The sequence below is a fragment of the Somniosus microcephalus genome, chromosome 5 (assembly GCF_052327205.1).
Source record: "Somniosus microcephalus isolate GS21.2 chromosome 5, FLI_Smic_1.0, whole genome shotgun sequence".
Taxonomy (NCBI): Eukaryota; Metazoa; Chordata; class Chondrichthyes; order Squaliformes; family Somniosidae; genus Somniosus; species Somniosus microcephalus.
Genome location: NC_140991.1, coordinates 296158237 through 296181554, shown reverse-complemented (window position 1 = coordinate 296181554; position 23318 = coordinate 296158237). Strand labels below are relative to the sequence as shown.

Genomic DNA, 23318 nt, shown 5'->3' with positions numbered 1-23318 from the left:
ATGGATGATGAAGCCAAGTAGGGAGAGTTATTTTTTTTCCCTGTCTTGATTGAGTATAGATAAGTTGAGGTACATTTGGAAAAAATCTGAACTAAGATAAATTATTTAGAATGGGCAGTTGAATTTCAGCACAGGTGTGCCAAATATTGTAAAACGTCTTCTGATTTTAAAATGACTTGCGATCTGTTCTGGTGACGACGTCACCTGTATGTCCACATTTTCTAAAGGGCTTCCAATTTTCTTCAAGTTTTGCACTAAATTGGTTGTCATCCAAGGCATTTGTGCTGGCAAGCACTCTGCCTTCCCAGCCACATAAATACTGTGGCAACAAGAGCAGGTCAGAGGCTAGGTATTCTGCGGCGAGTGTCTCACCTCCTGACTCCCCAAAGCCTTTCCACCATCTACAAGGCACAAGTCGGGAGTGTAACGGAATACTCTGCACTTGCCTGGATGAGTGCAGCTCCAACAACACTCAAGAAGCTCGACACCATCCAGGACAAAGCAGCCACCTTGATTTGCACCCCATCCACCACCGTAAACATTCACTCCCTCCACCACCGGCACACCATGGCTGCAGTGTGTACCATCTACAAGATACACTGCAGCAACTCGCCAAGACTTCTTCGGCAGCACCTTCCAAACCCGCGGCCTCTTCCACCTAGAAGGACAAGGGCAGCAGGTGCATGGGAACACCACCACCTCCAAGTTCCCCTCCAAGTCACACAGCATCCTGACTTGGAAGTATATCGCCGATCCTTCATCGTCGCTGGGTCAAAATCCTGGAACTCCCTCCCTTAAAGCACTGTGGGAGTACCTTCACCACACGGACTGCAGCGGTTCAAGAAGGCGGCTCACTACCACCTTCTCGAGGGCAATTAGGGATCGGCAATAAATGCTGGAAAAAAATATTTTATCTGGCAAATGTAGTGCCAATGGCTGGGTGCAGAGAAGGATTTTAAAAAATGGTCCTGCTGCGTTCAACCTCCAGCGGCTCACTCTATTCTGACTGGCTCTAATGATAGTTGCAGCCCTGATTGTCCTCCTGCTCTTGGCACTGTAGAGCCTGTCCAGAAAGCTGTGCTTGGGGGGGTGGGGAGAGCTCTCAAGCTATGATCACTGGACCAATTCTAACTCATGCCACAGAGGACAGGAGGAGGAAAGAAAAGTAAACTCATTGAAGCAAAAAAAATCACTTGCTCACTAAATTCAATTTTGAGGAAGCGAGCTAGTACAGTACTGTGCTATATAAAATGCATCTAAAGAGAGTTACAAATAAATGGCAGTTAACCTCTAAAGAAAACCCTAGCCTCAAGGGCAACACTGACCTTTCCCTCTGCATCACTGATCACAAGGAGCCCCGGAGAGCATGGAGAAACCAGTCCTGATATTTAAAAGACTTACCTCGATCAACAGCAGGAAACCAGGTGAGTGCCAATTCAGTGCAACATTCCACCTTGCCCTTTGCCTAACAGCCAACAGAGCCCGGCCCGCCAGGGGAGATCTAAGCATACCAGCACTCCCATCAAATAGTGGGGAGAACCAGTAATGAAGCTTAATGTGTGTATGCCCCGAATGAGAACACTTTGCGTGCGTTGCACCCCTCCCCCGTACTTGCCTCATGCTTGCTCCACATATGGAAGCCAGAGTGATCATGGGCGGGGAACTATATGTCTGCCAACTCAATGGGGCAAAATCCCAACAGACACGGGGCTCCCTGACAAGTAACCAGAGCCATTCAAGGGCATTAATGACGAGGGCCTGGTGGATGTCTGCCGTTCTACTCCAGAGTAGGCATTTTCATTTTACTTGTGCTCCCACAAAACATACACCAGGATGGACTTTTTTTTTTTAAACAATTTGACTCGTTCTGAGTCTCGTGTTGTGAAATATGGTCACTAGTCATCCTAGACCATGCCCCTGCTATGCAGTAACTCATCCTAGCCAACCAATCCCTCCCTACAAGTAGTGGCGTCACAGCCCAGAGTTCCTATCACACCTCTGGGATAAACTCGGGAAACTAGGGATCACAATGTCCCCCACACTACTGTGGTAAATCGCCGAAGAAGTCCTCTGTGAAGAAGCATAAAGGGCTGCAGACCCAGAAAAACCTGGAACAAAAGTTAATGGAGTTAGAATCTCAACACAGGAGGTACAGAACAGAGAGTACAGAAAAGACCCTGATATAAGTCAGCGGAGAGCTAACTTGCTCCTTACCAGTGGGTGTTTAAAAAGCTCCTCCAGTATTCCAAATGCTACGCACCAGGTGAGAAGCCAGGAAAATATCTTGCATATACCCTTCGCCAGCAGGGCTATTGTGTTAATCAAGTGAACTGATGGCAATCTCACATTACAGCCTATTGGGATAACACCTTGCTCTACTCCTCAGTGCCAAGCCACATCCCAACAAACCGCACAATGGCTATCCAACCTCCCACCACCGCCCCCGCCCCCCCGCCCCCGGTCCGTCCATCCGCCCCAACTCTCAGGAAAGTTGGCCCAAATTCAGCCAGTGAGCTCCAACTGACAGTAAAAGCTTCCAATCGGAGAAACCCTCAAGGCCTAATGGCTACCTGGTGAGTTCTACAAAGCCTGGTGCTCATCATGCAGACCTATATCTTTTCTCGATGCTGAGTGTAAAATACTGGCCAAGATCTTCACCTTGAGACTGGATGCATTCCTCTTTGGGCTGGTCCACACAGACCATACAGGCTTTATATGGGGCTGCCTGTCAAGGAACAATACTAGGTGCTGTTCAATCTGGTGTACTACTGCAGTAGCCCTAACCTCTGATTTAGGCCTGCCCTGGCACTCTCCCTAGATACAGCAGAGGCATTCACTGGAGTTGAGTAGAAGTTTCTTCTTGTGACACCTGAGATAATGGAGGCAAATTACACTCTTGTGTTTTCACCTCCATTCCACAGTGTACACCAATGGCCTCAGCATCCCTGCATTCCACTGCACTGGGGGACCAGACAAGGATGCCCCCTGTTCCCTTTACTGTGAGCCTAAGTCACAGAATTACTAATGATGTGTACCAGGGTGAGCCCAGGCATCCACTGAGTACAGGCAAGAGGGATTGAACACAAAATATCAACGAATGCTGATTACGTAGTGCTATATGTAATCAACCCAACCTCCTCACTTCCAAGCATCTTTCAAAGAATCAATTCAAACTTAGAAACTCAACTATACTAAAACAGACGGCATGTCCATCATGGTATATGTTGATAGTCATTTTTGGGTAGGGTGAGCACAATTAAAAATGAACGTTCTTCCCATCTCCTGTATCTATTTCCAATGCTGTCTAAGGTGCTAGCCTGCTTATTCTGCGACCTGAACATCTCCAAGTGCCTTTGGGTGAACAAAAGGCTACGATTACACCTCAAATGTCTCTAGCTCCCAAATCAAGGGAGGACTTTGTCTACGAAACTTAAGGCACTACAGGGAAGCTCAGACCCAAGTGACTGTAGCCTATATCCCTAGCCCTCCAATGTAACCAGCGGCTGAGAATTGACGCTTGGGTCTTCTCCCAGTCTTGCTACGTAGTCAACCAATCACGCATCCTCAGAAGACCAATAAGAGAGTCAGAAGTACTTTGTTGTCACTACAGCTCTTAGCCTGGAGCCAGGTGTAGTACCGCCTTAAAAAGCACGGCATGAGAAAGGAATCGCTGGATTAACAAGCTCCCTCTGAAGGGCCAGATTATGTCCTTCCACGAGCTAGCTGATAAATGTTGCCTCACTGACACAGACGAATACCACTATCTCACAATAAACCTTCAGAAGCCTGCAATACTTTGCAGATTTAAGAAGGAGCCAACCCACTTGATCTTTTCCTCCATTCCTGAACAGCAACTTGTGAACGTATCTGGGACACCAGATAGAAAGCCTGGGGAATGATGACCTTGCCAGCTATTATGGGAGCAGTAAATGGCAAGGGGCATGGAGTCATATTCTGAACAAAGTGCAGCAAGGCCAATTCAGAATTGTACATTGCATGTACCACAGCCCACACATGCTCCACAAATCCGGCCTCTCCATACCATTCATGGGTATGGTAGTGCAATGGTTATGTTACTGGACTAGTAATCCAGAGGCCTGGACTAATAATCTAAAGAACATAAGTTCAAATCCCACCATGGCTGCCTGAGAATTTGAATTCAATTTATTTTTTAAAATGAAGCTGTCTGATCGTCATAGAAACTCCACTGGGTCACTCATGTCCTTTTCGAGGAAGAAACTTGACGTTCTTACCCGGTCTGGCCTATATATGACTCCAGTTCAACACCAGTGTGGTTGACTCTTAACGTTCCTCTGTAGTAGCAACCCACTCAGTTGTAGCAAACCACTAGAAAGAAAAACTAGGAGCACCATCACCACACGGACTGTACCACCTTCTCGAGGGCAACGAGGGATGGACAATAAATGCTGGCCTGGCCAGCGACACCCACATCCTGAGAGTTAATTTAAAATAAACTAGAGTGGCTGCAGCCAGAAGGACATGTTCCTGCACATTTTCTGCTTATGTTTTTGCATCCATCCAGGAGATTTCTAGGAACATGACAAATCTCTCAATTTCATAGAGGCCAGCTCAATGCTTGCAGTGAGCGCCCACTGAAAGAAAGGGTGCCCTGCAACAAGTAAGCTAGCATAAGTCTTCCTATTTGTTGAAAAAAGGTGCATTCTCCTCCACCTCATAGTGAAGTGCAGCCCCACCCACAACGAGCATGTGGAACATCTGTCAAGCGAAATGAGTGATGTTTGCTTTCCATCTGATACTGGGAAAATAACCAAGTGTTCTGGGGCCTGTTCTTGGAGACTCATTCAACACAAAGGGCTGGATTTTCTCAATGGAGACGAGTTGGAGGCGGGACTGCTGCTTGTCGGGTCAATGTCCCGCCTCCATCATCTTCTGGCCAACCAGAGGGATTTTCCCCCGATTGACCTTGTTAAGCCCACCCTGCGGGCTCAGCAGGCCGATTAGGGAGGAAGTCACTGACCGAGCACGTCGTTGACGTGCTATCTGTCAAGACTTCTTGAAAGAAGAAATGTCAACGTTTGACAGCTCTGTGAAGCTGTCAAACACTGACATTCTCTGTAGCTTGATGAGTCCTTGTGTTCAGGACTCATCAAACCTTTCAACTTTTGTAGATTTCAGATGGCTGTTGGGTTGGAGGATCCAACAGCCAGTCTGTGAAATCGACAAGGAAGATGTCGGATCTCCCGATCCAGGGTGGATGAAGGCTGTAGGCAGAAAACAAGGTAAGTGAACATTTTTTAACACTTATCACTCACCTTACATACTTACCACACCACACTTGCACCCATCACTCACTTCTACATCTTACTTTCAGGTGCCTCCGACCCCCACAGACCTCCTTCACGTCTCTTCCAATCCGGCGGGGTTCTCTGAGGTCGGGAAGCCTTCACCTGAGCAGGTAAAATGGCACTAATCCTTTTTTCTGCCTGTTAACTACCTGTTAACAGGCATTTAAAAGGATGTGATCCCTTTCCTGCCTCCAGGAGATGGGACCCGAAGCAGCACATCTTCCCGCCTCCTGGCAAAAGGGCACGGGGGTGGGTTTGCCATCCGCCCCCACTTTCTGCTACTTTACCGGCAATCCTGCCTCCATGCCCGCCTCCACTGGGCTGAGAAAATCCAGCCCTATGTAACCCCTCAACACAGTAGCCAACCCACTGGCCATGAGTGGTACCAAACCCAACCAGCAGATCCTCCTCCACACCATTCTCAGCTCTAACACCAGAGCCAAACAAGCTGCCTTGGCGACCTGACCTACATTGTTTCCACAGGCATCATGCAGTTAGGGTGTGCCAGAGCTCTGTAAATTATGCACACTCTTAAAATGTGTGATTGTATATCAAAAATGACCTCCATTTCTGTATGAACATACCTTGATTATACAATACCTTCATAAAATGTGAATGACCTACATGTATAACAGCTTTGTGAAACGTGAATTGCCCCTATAGGTTCTCAAAATATACATAATATTAAAATGTGTTTTATTTGATGTTACCAGGACATTTTAACTGGCTTAAATGCTGCGTTGGTGGCAGTATCATGAAAAGACATTTAGGTGTAAAGCAAAAGTTGTTTTCTGTTTTTACTGTGTTTGATATGAAAGTTAGTGACAGAGCAATCCAAGTTGAAACTGTAAAGAAGGGGAAAGGACGGACTAAAATTGAATGGGGAAAACCCTGTTAAAAGAAAGAGAATTTGCATTTATATCGCCCCTTTCATGACTTTGGAACATTCAAAGGTGCTTCACAGCCAACAAACTACTTTTGAAGTGTAATTATTGCTGTAATCGAAAGTAAGAACTTGCATTTATATAGCACCTTTCACGACCTCGGGACGTCCCAAAGCCAATGAAGTACTTATAAGTGTGGTCACTATTGTAATGTAGGAAACTCGGCAGCCACTGTGCACACAGCAAGCTCCCACAAAGCAATGAGATTTTTTTTTTTTTAGTGAAGTTGGTTGAGGGATAAATATTGGCCAAGACACCAGAATAACTCCCCTGCTCTTCGCATAGTGTAGTGCCGTGGGATTTTTCCATCCACATGAGGGGCCAGGCAGGGCCTTGAATTAACATCTCATCTGATAAATGGCCCCTCTAACGTGCAACACTCCCTCAGTACTGCACTGGAGTGCCAGCCTAGATTATGAGCTCAAGTCTCTGGAGTGGGACTTGAACCTACAACCTTCTGACTGAGGCGAGAGTGCTGCCACTGAGCCAATGTAGGGAAACACAGCAGCCAAATTTCACACAGGAAAGTCAATGAGCTAAATGACCAGGTAATCCGTTTTTAGTGATAGTTGAGGGATAGATGTTGGCCAAGACACTGAGACAGTAGATAGGACTTTGGCTTAATGCTTGATCTGAAATATGGCACCTCTGACAGTGTAGTTCTCCCTCTGACAGTGTAGTTCTCCCTCTGACAGTGTAGTTCTCCCTCTGACAGTGTAGTTCTCCTTTCTTGTTGTCCTTGTACTACTTCAATCGCTCAAGACAGAGCAAACAAACATGGTAAAATAGGTCAAACGGTTCGTTGAGCTGCTTGATTTCAGTTAAGTAAACATACTGAGCAGCCATTATGACCAGAATCACTTAATTCAGTCTATATGACTTGTCTTCACGTAATATGAAATAAAGAAAATGCCACAGTTCCACACATTAGTGAGCCATCTCACTATTGTGTCACCATTTCTGAGCCTGCCTAAACCTTTCACAATATTGTTTAAAAGCCTGACTGCTATTGCAGCCTCGCTGTTTCATAAAGCCTTTTACCCTCTGCCCCTGTCTTTCTCTCTTTATCGCCCTGTTTACAGACAGGGATCAAAAAGCTTTCAACACCATGCAAGATAATTTTTGATTACCTAGACCAGTGGCTCTCAAACTTTTTTAGTTGAAGGACCCCTTTTCAAATGGATTAGTAATCACGGACCCCCCCATCTAAATTATAATACTTAATATGAAAGCACTGCATGTAAAGAGTGTTTTAAGAATGCTTTTAAGAGAACAGATATTTACTTACAGATATCAGTGAGATGGGTGTGCCTGCTTCTCACACCAATTCTGGATACACTGCAGCAACAGAGGGCCACTATTAGCCACTTAGTGCTGGACAATTTTGAAAGCCGTCAGCAGGCTGGCCAGGGTGAGTGAGGGCACGAGCGCCCATGCACATGCTGGGATGCTGCTGGAAGAAAGACTCACCGCCACACTGTCCCACTGGCATGTTCTGCAACAGCTGCACTGTGGGTTTGTGCGTGTTTGCGTGAACCCGTTCAGGCACGTGTTTGAAGGGCCCCGCAGTTACTCTGATCCCGCCTGGAGGCTTGCAATTACGTTTGGCCGCGGGCCCCCTGGAAAGTCTCTACGGACCCCAGTTTGAGAAACACTGACCGAGACAAACAAACAAATTGCTTATTGTTTAGTCTCTGGGGAGAGCAATTTCCATTTCGCATTTTAAGCACCTTTTGTATCGATACCTTTTTTAACTTGTGTGAATACATTTTGCTTACAAAAATCCAACATTAAAAGTAACTTATTTGTAAATCCTTTTTTCCAAAAAAAGTCATAAAATCCTGAAACATGACAAAAGGGAATAGCAGAAGCTGTAAGACGATGCCAAAAGTATTCCATTATTGTAACAGCAGGAGGATAGCCTGGAGGAAGTCCAGAGCCTAAAAGGACCCGTATGGAGTTGAAAGTGAAGATGACTGGCGATTAATAAACTTACGAAAGACTACTATTGGAGCTTTTATTGGGAAAGACGATAACAATATACCGTCAATGTCAAAGGCACATGCTTTGGTCCTCAAATATTCGTGAAGAGGTTCTCGTTAGGTTCACAGCTGAAAACTGTGACTGATAAATTATATCTCGGTGCACTGAGGAGATTTGTAAAGCATCAGGTTGATGGAGTCCACGACAGTGGAAAAGTTTCAACAGACTGCCAAAACCCAAAGTAGTTCCTGTATCCAAGAAGGGTGACTGAAGGAATACCTGGTAATTACAGATACATTAGCCTGACCTCAATTAGAAAACTAAGGAAATCAATAACTAAGCTGACTGGAAGAGTATCTTTGAAAACACCCAACAAATATAGCTTCAGAACGGATGGATTTTACTGATCAACTTACAGCCCAAGTTGATAGCGGGGGAAAAAGCCGTGTGACATAGTATGCTTAGACTTTCCAAAGACCAGTGCCACGTGAGACAAAATTTACAAACTGAATTCAGTGGGTATTAAGAGCAAGACATGGATTTCAGCTAGAAGTTGTGGGACTTTATTAAAATTTGCTGTCGGGATGTGCGTTGCACTAGTAGGCAGCACTTATTGCCCATCCTTGGTTGTCCTGATATGGTTGTGGTGGGCCTTCTGTAGTTTTTATTTACAACTAAATGGTTTTCTGTGCCATTTCAGAGGGCATGGAGAGCCACCCACATACTGTGGGACTGGAGTTCTTTTAGGCCAGATTGAGTAGGGTTGCAGGTTCCCTTTCCTCAAACATGCCATTTGTGTTTACAACCATCTAGTAGCTTTCATGGTTATTTTTTCTAGTGCTAGCTCACAAATTACCAGCTTTATTGAATTAAATTTCACAATCTCGGGATTGCTACTCCAGTGCTGTAACCACTACATTACCATAACTGTAAATGGGATGGTTCAGGAGTCTGTTGGGACCTCTTCTACTCCTGATGTATGTACCGGAGCTGGAAATGCAATCCTAGTGCAAGATAATTTCAAAGTTTGCAAATGACACCAAGTTAGGGGTAACCATAAACTCTGGGGGCAGCCACGATCTTAGCGAGGTTGATGGTGTTTATATCTGGACTGATCAATGGTTAATGAACTTCAATGCAAGAAAATGCGTGTTATTGAATATTGGAAGGAAAAAGAGACATATTTACTGAAAGGGTGGGTTCGAACCTACCAAAAAGGAAGTTGAAAGAGACTAGAAGTGTTGGTTGCCTAGTCGCTCACCATGTCCAAATAGTGCAGGGTGACTATTAGAGTAAACTGGATTACAGGAAACTTTTTTTTAATCCGGCACCGACGGGGTGCCGGTTCATCAAAAATTCCGGATAACCGAAAGCTATAGTAAAAGATACGGAGAGATAAGAGCTCCGTATAAAGCAACAAACCCTGTTGCTTAGCAACAGGTTCAGAACAATGGCCACAAGTTCCAAGCGTCTCTAGCTTAGCAACAGCTGCAGCCACACCCTTGCACAGCAACAGATCGAGGAAGGCAAGTACAATATGAAGTAAAACTTACCTGAACCTACTCCTGAATTTTGCCAGTTAACCGAGATTTCCGGTTATTTAGGTGCCGGTAAATCGAAAGTTTCCTGTATATTGAGTTCAAATCCCCCAGAGGTCATACTGAAATTGTATAGTGCTCTGTTCAGGGCATACCTGAAGGACTGTTAAGGGTTGGTCACTGCAACATTTTTTAAAATTCGTTTATGGGATGTGGACATCGCTGGCAAAGCCAGCATTTATTGCCCATCCCTAATTGCCCTTGAGCCGCTTCTTGAACCGCTGCAGTCCCTGTGGTGAATGTAGGGAGTTCCAGGATTTTGACCCAGCGACGATGAAGGATCGGCGATATATTTCCAAGTCAGGATGATGAGTGACTTGGAGGGGAACTTGGAGGTGGTGGTGTTCCCATGCACTTGCTGCCATTGTCCTTCTAGGTGGTAGAGTTCGGAGGTTTGGGAGGTGCTGCCGAAGAAGCCTTGGCGAGTTGCTGCAGTGCATCTTGTAGATGGTGCACACTGCAGCCATGGTACGCCGGTGGTGGAGGGAGTGAATGTTTAAGGAGGTGGATGGGGTGCCAATCAAGCAGGCTGCTTTGTCCTGGATGGTGTCGAGCTTCCTGAGTGTTGTTGGAGCTGCACTCATCCATAAAGAGGGCATCCAAAGAAAGACTTGCATTTATATGGCACCTTTCGTGACCTCAGGACATCCCAATGCGCTTTACAGCCAATGAAGTACTTTTGAAGTGTAGTCACTGTTGTAGGAAATGCAGCAGCCAATTTGTGCACAGCAAGCTCCCACAAACAGTAAATGTGATAATGACCAGATCATCTGGTCTTTTTTGTGTGATGTTGGTTTTCGGGATAAATATTGGCCAAGACACCAGGGAGAACTCCCCTGCTTTTCTTCGAAATAGTGCCGTGGGATCTTTTGCGTCCACATGAGAAGGCAGGCAGGGCCTTGATTTAACGCCTCATCCAACAGTGCAGCACTCCCTCAGCACTGCACTGGAGTGTCAGCCTAGATTATGTGCTCAAGTCTCTGGAGTGGGACTTGAACCCACAGCCTTCTGACTTGGGTGAGAGTGCTACCCACTGAGCCATGGCTGACACCACAAGATGGTGTAGAGGAGAGCAACAAACTCCAGTGTTAGAAAGAGGAGCTGTGAGAAACAATTAGATGAGATGGAACTCTTCAGCCTTGATGAGATGTCTCAAGAAAGGACTTAAAAGGACAGAGAAAGAAACAATATTTTCAAATTTGTGGGAGCATTAAGACAAGAGCAGAATTGCGAAGGTCATGTTTAGGACAAATGTCAGTAAGTATTTCTTTAATGGTGATCAACAGCTGAAAGGGGTTCAAGGAGGGGTTCATAGATTTTTGGATATTAAGGGAATCAAGGGATATGGGGATAGTGCAGGAAAGTGGAGTTGAGGTAGAAGATCAGCCATGATCTTATTGAATGGTGGAGCAGGCTCGAGGGGCCAAATGGCCGACTCCTGCTCCTATTTCTTATGTTCTTAAGGAGCGATGGTTGAGGCTGGGCGCTGGACTGATTTAAGAAACTGGTAGATGCTGTAATGGGGAGACAGGATTGGTATCCTGAAGGATGAGATCAAATGGGCTGAAGGGCTTTTTTAAAAAATATCGATCTATGTTACATCTATACCCCAATCCTAACAAATAATGTTTGTGCTAATATGTTCTAAATCAACTGGTCATTGACGTTATGCTACATGTGTTGTGATGGAGGGAAAAGAAAGAGTTGCTTCAGTTAAAATTCTAGGTTTAAAAAAATCTCTGAAGGGTGTGATCTTTCAAACGCTGAATTTACACTACAAATGTGTGGTTTCCTAATTGATCATACCCAGTGAAATAGAGATGTTGTAGGGCAGATTTGATACTGCTTCACCGTACACCTTAGTGAATTGGGCATTGATTTGTGTCCCTTTTGGAGATTAAATCGTCTAATCTGGCGCTGCTTTTCTTGCTTGACAGTGAATCCGATGAGAATTGCAAGAAGCACTTAGAAAGAGTGTTGGCTATTTGGCAAGAGAGGATGGTTTACGAAAACAACTTCATCGACCAGCTTAAGCAGATTCTTTGTAAGTATAAATACGTAGCCCTCAGCAGTTGAAGGCTCAGTCACTTTTTTTACCTATTGACTTTTGAAAGTAAATTTAAAATTTGTCTTTTGCTGCCTGTTAAGCAACAGAAAAAAAGGCCAAGAAACGTACCTTTGAACAAATACAGGAGGAAGAAGATGACGACTATCTTTCCAACAGTACACCGAAAGAACCACCAGAGGTAACGCCAGCTTATTTAATGTAAAGTAATGACCATTGCATATAGCTATGCATGCATACCTGACAAGAAAAATCCAATAACAGGTTTCAACTAAACTCTTAAGATCAGAATTCAAGGTTGTAATCACTCTCTAGAATTGGGTTGCGGCTGGTTTAAATTGGAATAATGTATCGATTATTACGTTGGGATTTTATTCTGTTTTGGGTTAGTTTCCCTGCACGCGGTGGATGTTGCCGAGGATGCCATCCTTTAGTGCTTTTTGTGTCGTTGCAGGATCAACGCCTTGCAGGAGAGGATTGCCAGTTGTGATGTCATGACATCAGGTTTGTCACACAATTTGCAGGTCATTACCGGGAAATTCTGTGTCCAATTTATAATAGTACACCGGCCCAATGTTTAATGGAGCTGGTAACAATACTCTTTTACCATCTAAAGCTTTTGTGAGTTTTTTCATCGGAAGCTGTATTCCTGCATCAAATATTTTTCATGTACACACTTGAAACTTGCACTTTTTTCCCCTGCATTTCATTACACTGTGACATGGGGGGAGGGGTATTAAAAACAACTGGGCTGGAGACGGATCAGATTGCTTGCATGTCTGTTTCATTAGCAGGAACACCAAGACAACATTTTTTTGTTTGACCCCCCAGTGAAATGAGGTTTCTGAAAATGGTATATTGCTACGGGTTTCTAACAATTTAACACAATTACAAAATAGAACTACTGGCATGGGAAAAAGCACTGACTTGTAGATGGAATTGTCGAATTGCTACCAGGCTGTATTATCCACCCTCATTTCCCTGTTGAACATTTATGATGTTGATTTTTCAATATAAAGTTGAATTAGAATGGATTTCCATGAGTTCCTATGAGGTGTAAATCAGTCAAGGTTCACATTCCTTATCACTATTCAGCAGCACCTGGTAGTGCAGGAAGCCTACATTGCTTGATGGGTCTGTTTTGGGCAATGACAAGATCAGGCTTGACTCTGATACCTGATGTTGAACAGCTGAACACTTGCTGTCGAGGCTCACACTGGAGTAACAATCACTTGGGTGAAGTGTTGGAGAGCATCTACAGAATTGTATCCCAGCAAGGAGTATGTACCTTCAGGAGAGAAGGGAAGTGGAGAAGTGTAGCAAAAAGGAAAGCAATAAATGACAGCTAGATACTCAGACCTATTGTGCAAGGAAAATGTGCAAGCATTTATGAATTGTTTATCCCTTGAAGGATTGTCATGTTAACATTGAGAAACCAGTACTTGAAACCTAGAATACCCTCATTTTGTGGATGAGGAACTGAAGTAGGCGTGTCCCAATGATGTCAGTAATGGGAATCCCCAAGAACCACGCCCTACCACCTAGCTTTGATGTGAAGTTAGTCTGTCTAATTCCAAACTAGCTGTGGCATTCACTTTTATAAACTCAGCCCTCGCTATGTTTTTGAAAGCTCTGCAGGGATGACGTTCTTTAATTCATGCATGGTCATATATTTCTCAAGATGAGACTGGTTTCTTTCTGTTAATTGGCTTCGTTAGTATAAAGAAAATCATGTATTCGAGACCAGTGGTTGCACAACTATTTAAAAACTATTACAATTCGAGCAACTTTGAGTAGTTGTCAAAAAGTTTGTAAGAAGAACATGCTTCTAAAAGTAGAGGGTACAGAATGTACCTCGATTGAATTTTAGTGCTGAGTTAGTTTATCTCGGCTAGAATAGCAATTTGGATGCTGCAGTTAGTCTCGGCACCCTGGACTAGGGATGAGGAATAATCTTACCCAAGTTTCCTGCTCTTCATTGCTGTGCATTAACATTTGTTTGGAAGGTGTCCATGGCTGGACATAAAGTGGAGGAGCAGGGTTGGGCTTGTTGGTAGTGACCTCCACGGTTAACTATTGGCTGACATTATCCTTGCTCACACAGTAAGAATGATGCCTGTGGAAGCATACATCAGCAGAAAATGGCAGCAATTGGATTTTACTTAATGAGCCCTCACGTGAATAAATATTGCAGAACTGTTTATATTCACAATAAAAGCTTTTGAGTTGGACGTGCACACAATCATGGAATACCTATTGTGTGTGCTACATGTTCTGCTGTTTGCAGGTCCATATTATTCATGGTAAGGATATTTTTGCGGGCTAATTGGCCCCATGAAAGAGCGCAAATAGATTTATCACAAATATAAATGCTTCTACAGTATCAACTTCCATCAAGTTAGTAATTACGTACTTTATGCTACACATACATTATCTCAGGGGTCTGCAATGGTCTGTATTTTAAATCTCAATTTATTTGTGATACTAACTGTGAACTATTACATCAACAAATTTCAAGAGACTATTATTTGATTTAGGCTTGACAATTTCTGAATTTTGATCTCTCTCTCTTTATGTCAACCAGAGCTTTCTTTGCATTTATCTACCTTTGAGACAAATGTACTCAAAATAAAGTGCATGCAACATTGACTTAACCACATGGACAGATAAATTGTCTGTTACCAGCTTAAATTTTTTTTTGTGTGAAACATTACCTTTTGGACTGTGTTACAAAACTTTTATTGTTCTGACAGAAAATACATTTGGGAATGGCTTTGAATTGTTTTTATCCCTGCATTTGTCTCGGTCCCTATTCAATTATTTTTTTATTTTGAAGATTAATAAATTTGAAAAAAAATGAAATTCTTTCAATGGCTTTCTCACTGGTTGAAGCTTAATATGTGACAGGCATCTTAAAAGATATACTGTACTATGTAAATCTAATTACATGTACTGGCCACAGAATTTCCCAGTAATGTACTGCAAGTTATTTCTCGACAAATGCACTAATGATACTGTCCTATGGTGTTGAGCTGTCATTCATCACTATGTAATGGAGTATCAGGGCAATCATCTTCTGCATTGTTGACAGTGTGCAAATGTGCCCAAAACTGAATAAAACCACTGCGTAAACTTTGGATGAATTCTAAAGCCATAATCAAATCTCAGGTTCCGATGAAACTACAAAGCTGTAACCGTAAACATGCCGCAATTTACAGCCATCACCTGTACAATAACGTCAGGTCTTGCTTTGCAATAACTGTCAGACGTCCATTATTCTCTTCACAGCAGACCTTTTCTACAATGCTACCTTATCTCTGAGAACTGTACAAAATGTTTTTCTTTCTTTCTGCTACCCACAAAGTAAAATGCGTTGGAGTGTCCTTCCCCCAGGGAGAAAATAAATAATGCATGTTGCATGAGTATGTTCTATTTAATGCTTTTTTTTAGTTCTCTAGTTTAGATTGTTACTAACTCTAATGTTGCTTTATGATGCGAACTCGTAGTCAAAACCAACTGAACCTGTTATTGATAGACGTCCCATTTGAAAGTTTGAAGAGTTATCAGTGTTAACTGTCTAATCAATAAGTGTTTCTCAGTAATATCAAAAAAATGGATTACAACACATTAACAGTAAGACAGTTTAGAATGTCTACAGTACATTTTACACTGCACATGGTAATGGAACCTGGAAGTTAATTTGCAGTGATTTATTTTTCTTGTGTTGGATTAGAATATTTGTACATCTGTCTTATTGGTGTTACCCCTTTCTGGTCTGTCCTTGTTATAGCAGGCCTAATCTGACGTCTCAAATTACTTAGAATTGTAAGGTTCAGTATCCAGTATAATGATAGGTATTAATGGGGCAGTAATTCCTCCCCAAACGCGTGAGTACGGAAGGGGTACTCACGCGTCTGGCCGGAGGAAATGCCGGTTTTCAGCATGCACAGCGCATGCGCTGAAAACCGGCATTTCCTCTCCTCTAACCCAAGAGTTGAAGAGGCTAGCGCGTGTGCTGTAGGGGGCAGCGCGTGCGTCTTGGATCTCCTCTGTTTTGGGGGATTTGCGCATGTGTAAAGGCCTCCGGTCTTTACGTTTGTAAAAAGCACACGTAAGTATTTATTTTTACAGGTAAGTGGTGTTTTAGTGCAATTTAGAATTTTTTTTTCCACAGGTTTATTATTTTAAAGACTCTACAATAAGGTAAGTTTAGTTTTAGACCCTTTTTATTAAAAATTTATTTTTTTCAAAAAAAAAATTATTGTTTAAATTATTTTTTTAAACTTATTTATACTTAATTTAATGATTGGGATGTTTCTTAAAATTTTATTTAAAGTTTAAGTAGTGTTTTGGGGTGCAGTACTTCTCATGAGTTTGACAGTTCTTACTCTCAAACTTATGAATGAAGTTTCCCCTCCCCTGATTGGCTGAACAGTGCTCACCTGATCCCAGCCGGCACATCGCACTAACTACGCCGCTGGGTCAGGTTAGCACAGCGCGCCGACATCAGAACCTGGCCACTGAAAGGAAATCCACTGCGGGCCAGGTTTCAGATGTCGGCGCGCCGGGTAAGTGCACATCGGGGGCTTGCACACGCGGCAAGCCCCCGACACCAAGTTCTGGGCCAATGTGTGTTTTATTTTTCACTTATCAAAAAATACAGTATTTTAATGTAAAGCTTCAAATTTTCAAGTCAAATAAATACCATAATATGTGGTATAAATGAGCTAGTGATGGACCACCCCCACAAACATTTCTTTGCACAAATATGAGCAGTTGTACCGTATATACATTTTAACAGAGCTGTGCAGTTACCAAAGAGTGGCAATATGAGTGGATATTGAAATCCAGGCAAGACCATCCTTCATCTCATTTATCACTTTTTGTTTTGTGCATCAGACTGAGGATCTAATTAAATCATTGCAAGAGCTGGAAAATGCAGCTTCTGGTGATGCAGCCGTTCGACAGAAGATTGCATCATTGCCACCAGAGGTTCAAGATGTTTCTCTATTAGATAAAATAACAGGTAAGCAAAGACTTGGCAAAGAATATAAAATTGCTTGCTTTGCAATTTTAAAATGAAAGTAACAGTTGTGCACATTTCTCACGTGAATATAATGTTACGTGGTTTATGATTCCAATTTAGACAAAGAGTCCGCAGACAGACTTTCCAAAACAGTGGATGAGGCCTGCATGCTCTTGGCAGACTACAATGGCAGACTGGCTGCAGAGCTGGAAGATCGCAAGCAGTTGGCACGTATGCTGGCTGATTACATCCGTAGTCAAAACGAAATCCTAGCAGAGAGAGAACGTAAACTGGAAGTGCGTAATTTCTTTTCACTTGTTACTTTTTTTTTGTTTGAAAGCACTCCATACTTTTAGGATGCTGGGGTAAGTACCAAATATTACTGCTTTTTTTCTTTTCCCCCCTCCGCAGTTGATTTTATTAACTATCCATAGCTTCTGTTACAGATGGTGGGCGTGGATATGCCACACATTGCTGGTCTTCAATCACTTGACAGTCTTCCGATTAAAGAAATAAACAAACCACAAAGAAACGATATGTGTTGTGTTCTCATTTTGAGCAGGATAGCTCAGGTACAGACCCCATTATAATAATGAACGCCTTTGGAGCCAAAGGAACATTGGCTTTGCAGTTGCAAGGCCCCTTTCAAGAAACGTGCATTCTAAAGAGGCAATAGGACTTTTACTTGTCCACACAGACTATACATTAAAAAGGTATCCAATCTAATCTTGATGTTTGCTTACAGCCTTGTTTTCTCTCAAAAGTTTCACAATTATTCTTTCTCCAGTAAGACTGATTAAATCAATTGGAAAGTTTTAAAACTGAGATTGATAGGATTTTGTTAGGCAAGGGTATTAAGGGGCGTGGAACCAAGGCAGGTGAATGGAGTTAAGATACAGATCAGCCATAATCTAAATGAATAGCAGAACAGGCTCGAGGGGCTGAATGGCCTCCTCCTGTTCCTATATGCACAGAGCAATTTTTTTGCTGTTTCTTCCCCTTACACCATAATTTCTTTTTAATTCGCAAATGTTGGTTTTAGGGATTTTTTACAAACTGAAAATCTTAACTGAATTATGTGTTGCAACATTTTTTTTATGACTGGGACCAGGCTTCTGAATCTAGCTCAGACGGATGGGATGACCATCTTTGGCCTGTCCTTCTGCACTTGGCAAAGGCGGGACTGCCTTAAAAATCCCATGGCTCGAGACACAGCGCCATTTATCTGAGCCATAAAGACCAGGAAGGTTTCAATTTTTATCCTCAGTCTGTACTGAATTGGCTGATGTCAGCTGGGGCAGTGATAGGCAAGCTACACTCAACCAAAGTGCCCGCTCCTGATTTGCTATCCAGCAACTCCTGCGCACGTGAACACCGGGTGAGAACAAGTTTGAGATCGGCTGATGTTTTCTGCAGTCAGCTGGCCTGTCGACACCCACCATCCAGGCTCAGGTGAATAGTGGCCATTTGGGTGAGACACCAGAGGATAACCGCCAATGGTCCCTTTAATTTTTTGGGTAGGGTGCGTGCCCCCTTTAAATTTCCGTGCATGCCCGGTTTATTCATTATAAAACCAGCAAGCGGCCTGCGCGGGAGCTCCAGACCGCTGCGTGGCCGCGCAGCTTAATGCAAACATTGATGACTGCTAATTGTGAATATACCAGTAAGTGGATCAATGCCTAGAGGAAGGAAAATAATTGAAGAGAAAAATCTAAATCTCAATTGAATTTTACAGTGAGCAATTTTGTTACACTGCCCCTGTGTGTCCAGGAAAACTCTATAGCTTTCATTGCTGTATAACTGCATATTAACTTAAAAAATGGCTGCATAGTGATGTATAATTGCTTTCTGTTTGCTCAGAGCAACCCTGATAATTGTCCAGATTTTATCATTGACATGAACAGGCCTGTCTGGCTGAAGTAGAGATATTTGGCAGACATGCTGTTGATGTGCTGACTTTGGGAGATGTTTCCTGAGCACATTTATCTGTAGAAACAAACTGTGTTTTTCCTACATTGTTGGCCATCCATTTTCAGAGTTGATATGCTTAAACATCCAAGTGCATTAAAATAGCAGCTGCTGCAGTTCTGCTGAGCACTGAGGTGGTGTGATAATAGATTTTAATCTAACTTTTAAGCTTTGGAATTCAGTGTAATTTTTTAGTCTAACCTAGATTGTGTATTTCTTAGATGATCCTAAGTAGCTCGAGTCAAACTAGTTTCAACCCAAACTTTAATGGGAGGAAATTCACTATATATAACATTTTCCATAATTTGGCATTCAAAGAAGTTCTAAGAATGCTTTGTGTAACAAATGTAGATGTGAACATTAGGGAGTATTCTGTTTCTGAAGTGAAGATAAATAGTTGGAGCAGTTTTCAGGTAATCCTGAACTGTATCTAAAGGCTGTAAATGCTTAAAGAAAAAAATGTTCATTTCTTTGCACTATACCTTACAAGCGCAAATTAATTAGTGACGCATATTGTATGTCTTATGTTAAAAAAACACTTTGCTTTATGATATATAGCAAAACTGAGACAAGTGTTTCAGTCATGGCTGTACAGAGATTTTTATTTCAAGTTGGTTAATGTTTTTTGCGTGATCAGTACAATTATCTTTAATTGGAAGGGAAGTACTGCTTGTTTTGCACAATGTAACCCTCCCTATTTGATCATTTGGACTAATAGGATCTTTCCTTTAACAGCTATTCAATGCAATCTATAAGTCACTCAATTTCTGAAATATATCATCTTTGCTTTAAACAACTTCTTCACAGCAGGAAAATAGTTGAGAAAATTGAATGTGACTGTTTACCATCCAAGCATGTTTTGTGTTACTCTATGGTGCGGGTTTAAAAGAATTGAAATTATTTCTGGCATTTTCACATTGAGTATTTTGTAAGCTCTTGATACTCTACAGGAAAACCGTGCTGTTTGACATTAAACCAAGGGGTTGTCTACCTTGTCAGGTGGATATTAAAAATCCCACGCACTTTTCAAAGATCAGAGTTCCCTCAGTGTCCTGGCCAACATTTCTCCCTCTTTCAATACCACTAAAGTTAACTATTCATTGCATTACTGTTTGTGAGACCACAAAGTAATTCCTTCTATGTGAAGCATTTAGGATGTCATGAGTCATGTAATGAAGTGCCACTCATGTGCTTTGTACCATTTGGAGTTTTTGAAACCCATCTTCTGTTCCACGGCTGCAGTACACAACCAGAACCTTTTTTTCTCGTGCAGTTGCTTTTGTTTATGCTGAAGGTAGCACAAAGCAGTTAAATTGTTTAAAAAAAAAATAACATCTATAACTCTTCAACTGCCAGTGACACTTTTTTGATGCACTGCATTACTGATAGCTGGTTCATTAATAACACCCCAGATTAAATTCAAGAAGCAGCTACAGGGAATTCTGTGAGAATACAAGATTTTATCCAAAATATTCATGTAATCGTTTTTTAAATACAGGAGATGGGATAGCACGATACATGTTGTGAAATAGAAACACTTGGATCTCCAGAAGCAGAAGTTGAGGTCCAGGCCGCTCAAGGATAACAGTATTCTATTTCTGACTCTAATAGGTTGTGTCTGTAGATTTGTAAACACTGCCAAGAGATTGCATCTAGTTTGGCAACCTAATCTCAACAATGCTTCAGAATAAACAGGCAACGAATGGGAGCGCCACTATAGTTTATTGATTATGACCTGTGACGTAATAAATCTCACTACGCGCTTGGTTTGAGCATAAAGCAAGGCTTTAATCAACTTGTTTCAGAACATGGAGGTCTAGTTGTACTTCACTAGTTCCTTGTCTTACAAAATGTCCCTGGAAAGCTGGAGACCACGCCCGAGTATTTATACTCCTTGGACGGCGCCACCAGCTGGCCGTCCAGTGTTATTTCACGAGTAGTTTCTTGATGAATGATGAGATTTATAACAACCTGGACTTGGGAACTCCACTATAGTAGATAAGGAAACTGTTGGCACTGGCAGGAGGGTCGATAACCACAGGACACACATTTAAGATAATTGGCAAAAGAACCAAGTGGGAGATGAGAATTTTTTTATGCAGCAAGTTATGATCTGGAATGCACTGCCTTAATGAGTGGTGCAAGCAGATTCAATAATAACTTTTTTTTTAAAAAGGGAATTGGATAAATACGTGAAAAGGAAAAATTTGCAGGGCTATGGAGAAAGAGCAGGGGAGTGGAACTAATTGCATAGTTCTTTCAGAGAACTGGCACAAGCACAGTGTGCTGAATGGCCTCCTGTGCTGCATGATTCTATTGGGGTAAGCAATCATTGGCGAGGAGATAAATATTTGGGCTATACTCGAGCCAGACTTCATGACCTGACATTTGTATCTTAGCAGTATGTACTTACTGCTATCGCTAGGTCAGTTGGTCTATACAGAAATGTTTGATAAGTGTGCATGCATGAGAGTGAAACAATCATTACGTTTTGCAAGCAGACTGCATTTACTTTTTGCATTTGTGTAATTTCCTCACATATAATGACTCTCAGCTGCCTTGTCTTGATCCGTGAGAGTTGGAAAGTGCAGACCACTTCTGCAAGTGCTGGACTTGTTGCTTCTGGCTCAGTTGTTAAGCATTTCCCCCTTCACCCCCTCTCCCCCCTCTTAAAGTTTGAACTCCTGTTTGGTAGGATTCTACTTCTGCCAACAACTTCCCTATACCTCACTCGAGTAACCTTTTCCATCTGTAAGCATAGTCAGCAAGTGTCAGAAGGCTGTTTGTGGAGAAAGCAGAAAAGATCACAGCTCTGTCCAAACCTGTGTCCCCACATTAGCCACATGCTCTTTCCAGCATGGGTGACTGGCTAGTGATCAAGACCTGGAACCTTTTTTTTTCTCTGCACCTAGCTGCCTTAGACCTGGGATACGAGTGTTATATTGTCCAGGGCTTCAGCTGATACCAGGGATGTAACCCCGGTGCGTAAAACTTGTAGTGGTTTTACCCACTAAGCCACTCAAAGTACTGCTGTGGTTAAGTGCCCTCCCCTCCCCTCTGATCATTTTGTTTCCACTTGACGTTGCACTTGATGCTCAGCAATTTGCTATTTAAGGAAGCCTGAACACTTGTGTCTGCATAACCTGGGTCTTTTGGTCTGTGCACGATGCAGTAATGTATTATGTCATTTGGTAGTCCAAAAATACAAATCTGCATTTGTAAACTATCAAATCCATATTGCCAATTTTAAGTAGCAGCCAGCTTTCAATTGTCAGTGGTTAATGCTTTAGTGCGGGTCTTGTAACATCATCGGTACGGCGCATGCTGACTGCTGGCATCCACTGGAGTGTTTTGTTTTTTATTGAAAATATAATTACTCTGGCATGTGCCCAAACCTCAGAGTCTGTCAGAGGTTGTTGGTGCAGTTTAAATTTTGTTTCCCCAGAGCATTTTGGCACAAAGCGGGTTGAAGCCAACTTTGCAAGACCCATGTTGAAACACAGAAAAAAAAACCCATAGAAATCTGCTTCGTAAAAGGATTTGCCTCTGCTAACTGCTAAGGAATTGATATCTAACTATTTTGTCCTGTCTTCTGTAAGCCGTGGCTTCCACTTCAGAAGGGTTATTATTGCTGGTTCGGGTGTTGCCACCATGTGGTTCTGTGCGCCGCTGTCTAAGCAGCAGCCACCTTTAAATCCGCCACCAATGCAAGGGGGAAGGGGAGAAGTATGAGGATATGCTAGCTTTAACACCTCAGTGTTTCCTGGGAAGATCAATTTTAATTGTCAAATACCATTTTTTTGATGGATTTGCCCCCCCCCCACTTTTTTTTCCTTCTCTCAAATATTCCGAATGTTCCAGGTTAATCCAGAATCACTGACCCATTGGAGTTACCTACCTCCATGGGTTTTGCTGGATTTCTACTAAAACCTAGGTTTGCCCGTAGATTTCGTTTCTGGGACAATTTTCTTCAGCCTGGGTTAAAGTTTTTTTTTAAATTTGTTTATGGGATGTGGGCGTCGCTGGCAAGGCCAGCATTTTTTGCCCATCCCTAATTGCCCTTGAGAAGGTGGTGGTGAGCCACCTTGAACCGCTGCAGTCCGTGTGGTGAAGGTACTCCCACAATGCTGTTGGGTAGGGAGTTCCAGGATTCTGACCCAGTGATGATGAAGGAACGGCCGATATACTTCTAAGTCAGGGTTGCGTGTGACTTGGAGGGGGACTTGGCGGTGGTGGTGTTTCCATGCGCCTGCTGCTCTTGTCCTTCTAGGTGGAAGAGGTCGCGGGTTTGAGAGGCGCTGCCGAAGAAGCCTTGGCGAGTTGCTGCAGTGCACCTTGTAGATGGTACACACTGCAGCCATGGTACGCCGGTGGTGGAGGGAGTGAATGTTTGAGGTGGTGGATGGG

General features: G+C 42.8%; 1 protein-coding gene across 3 annotated transcripts in view; it reads left to right on the top strand.

Moving 5' to 3' along the window:
* Positions 1-23318, top strand: part of LOC147117825 (regulation of nuclear pre-mRNA domain-containing protein 1A-like) — a 65520-nt gene that overhangs the window by 9135 nt on the left and 33067 nt on the right. Inside the window, exons 3-7 of one of the 3 annotated variants that reach the window (XR_015078537.1) lie at positions 11790-11896; positions 12001-12098; positions 16817-16943; positions 17064-17239; positions 17390-17656. Coding sequence is in view for 2 of the 3 variants with exons in the window: in XM_085989174.1 (XP_085845300.1) it covers positions 11790-11896; positions 12001-12098; positions 16817-16943; positions 17064-17299 (568 nt within the window). In the remaining variant the exon portion in view is untranslated. Of the gene's footprint in view, positions 1-11789; positions 11897-12000; positions 12099-16816; positions 16944-17063; positions 17309-17389; positions 17657-23318 lie in introns of those variants that run through there. The other 2 variants (XM_085989174.1, XM_085989173.1) reach the window with 2 other exon arrangements.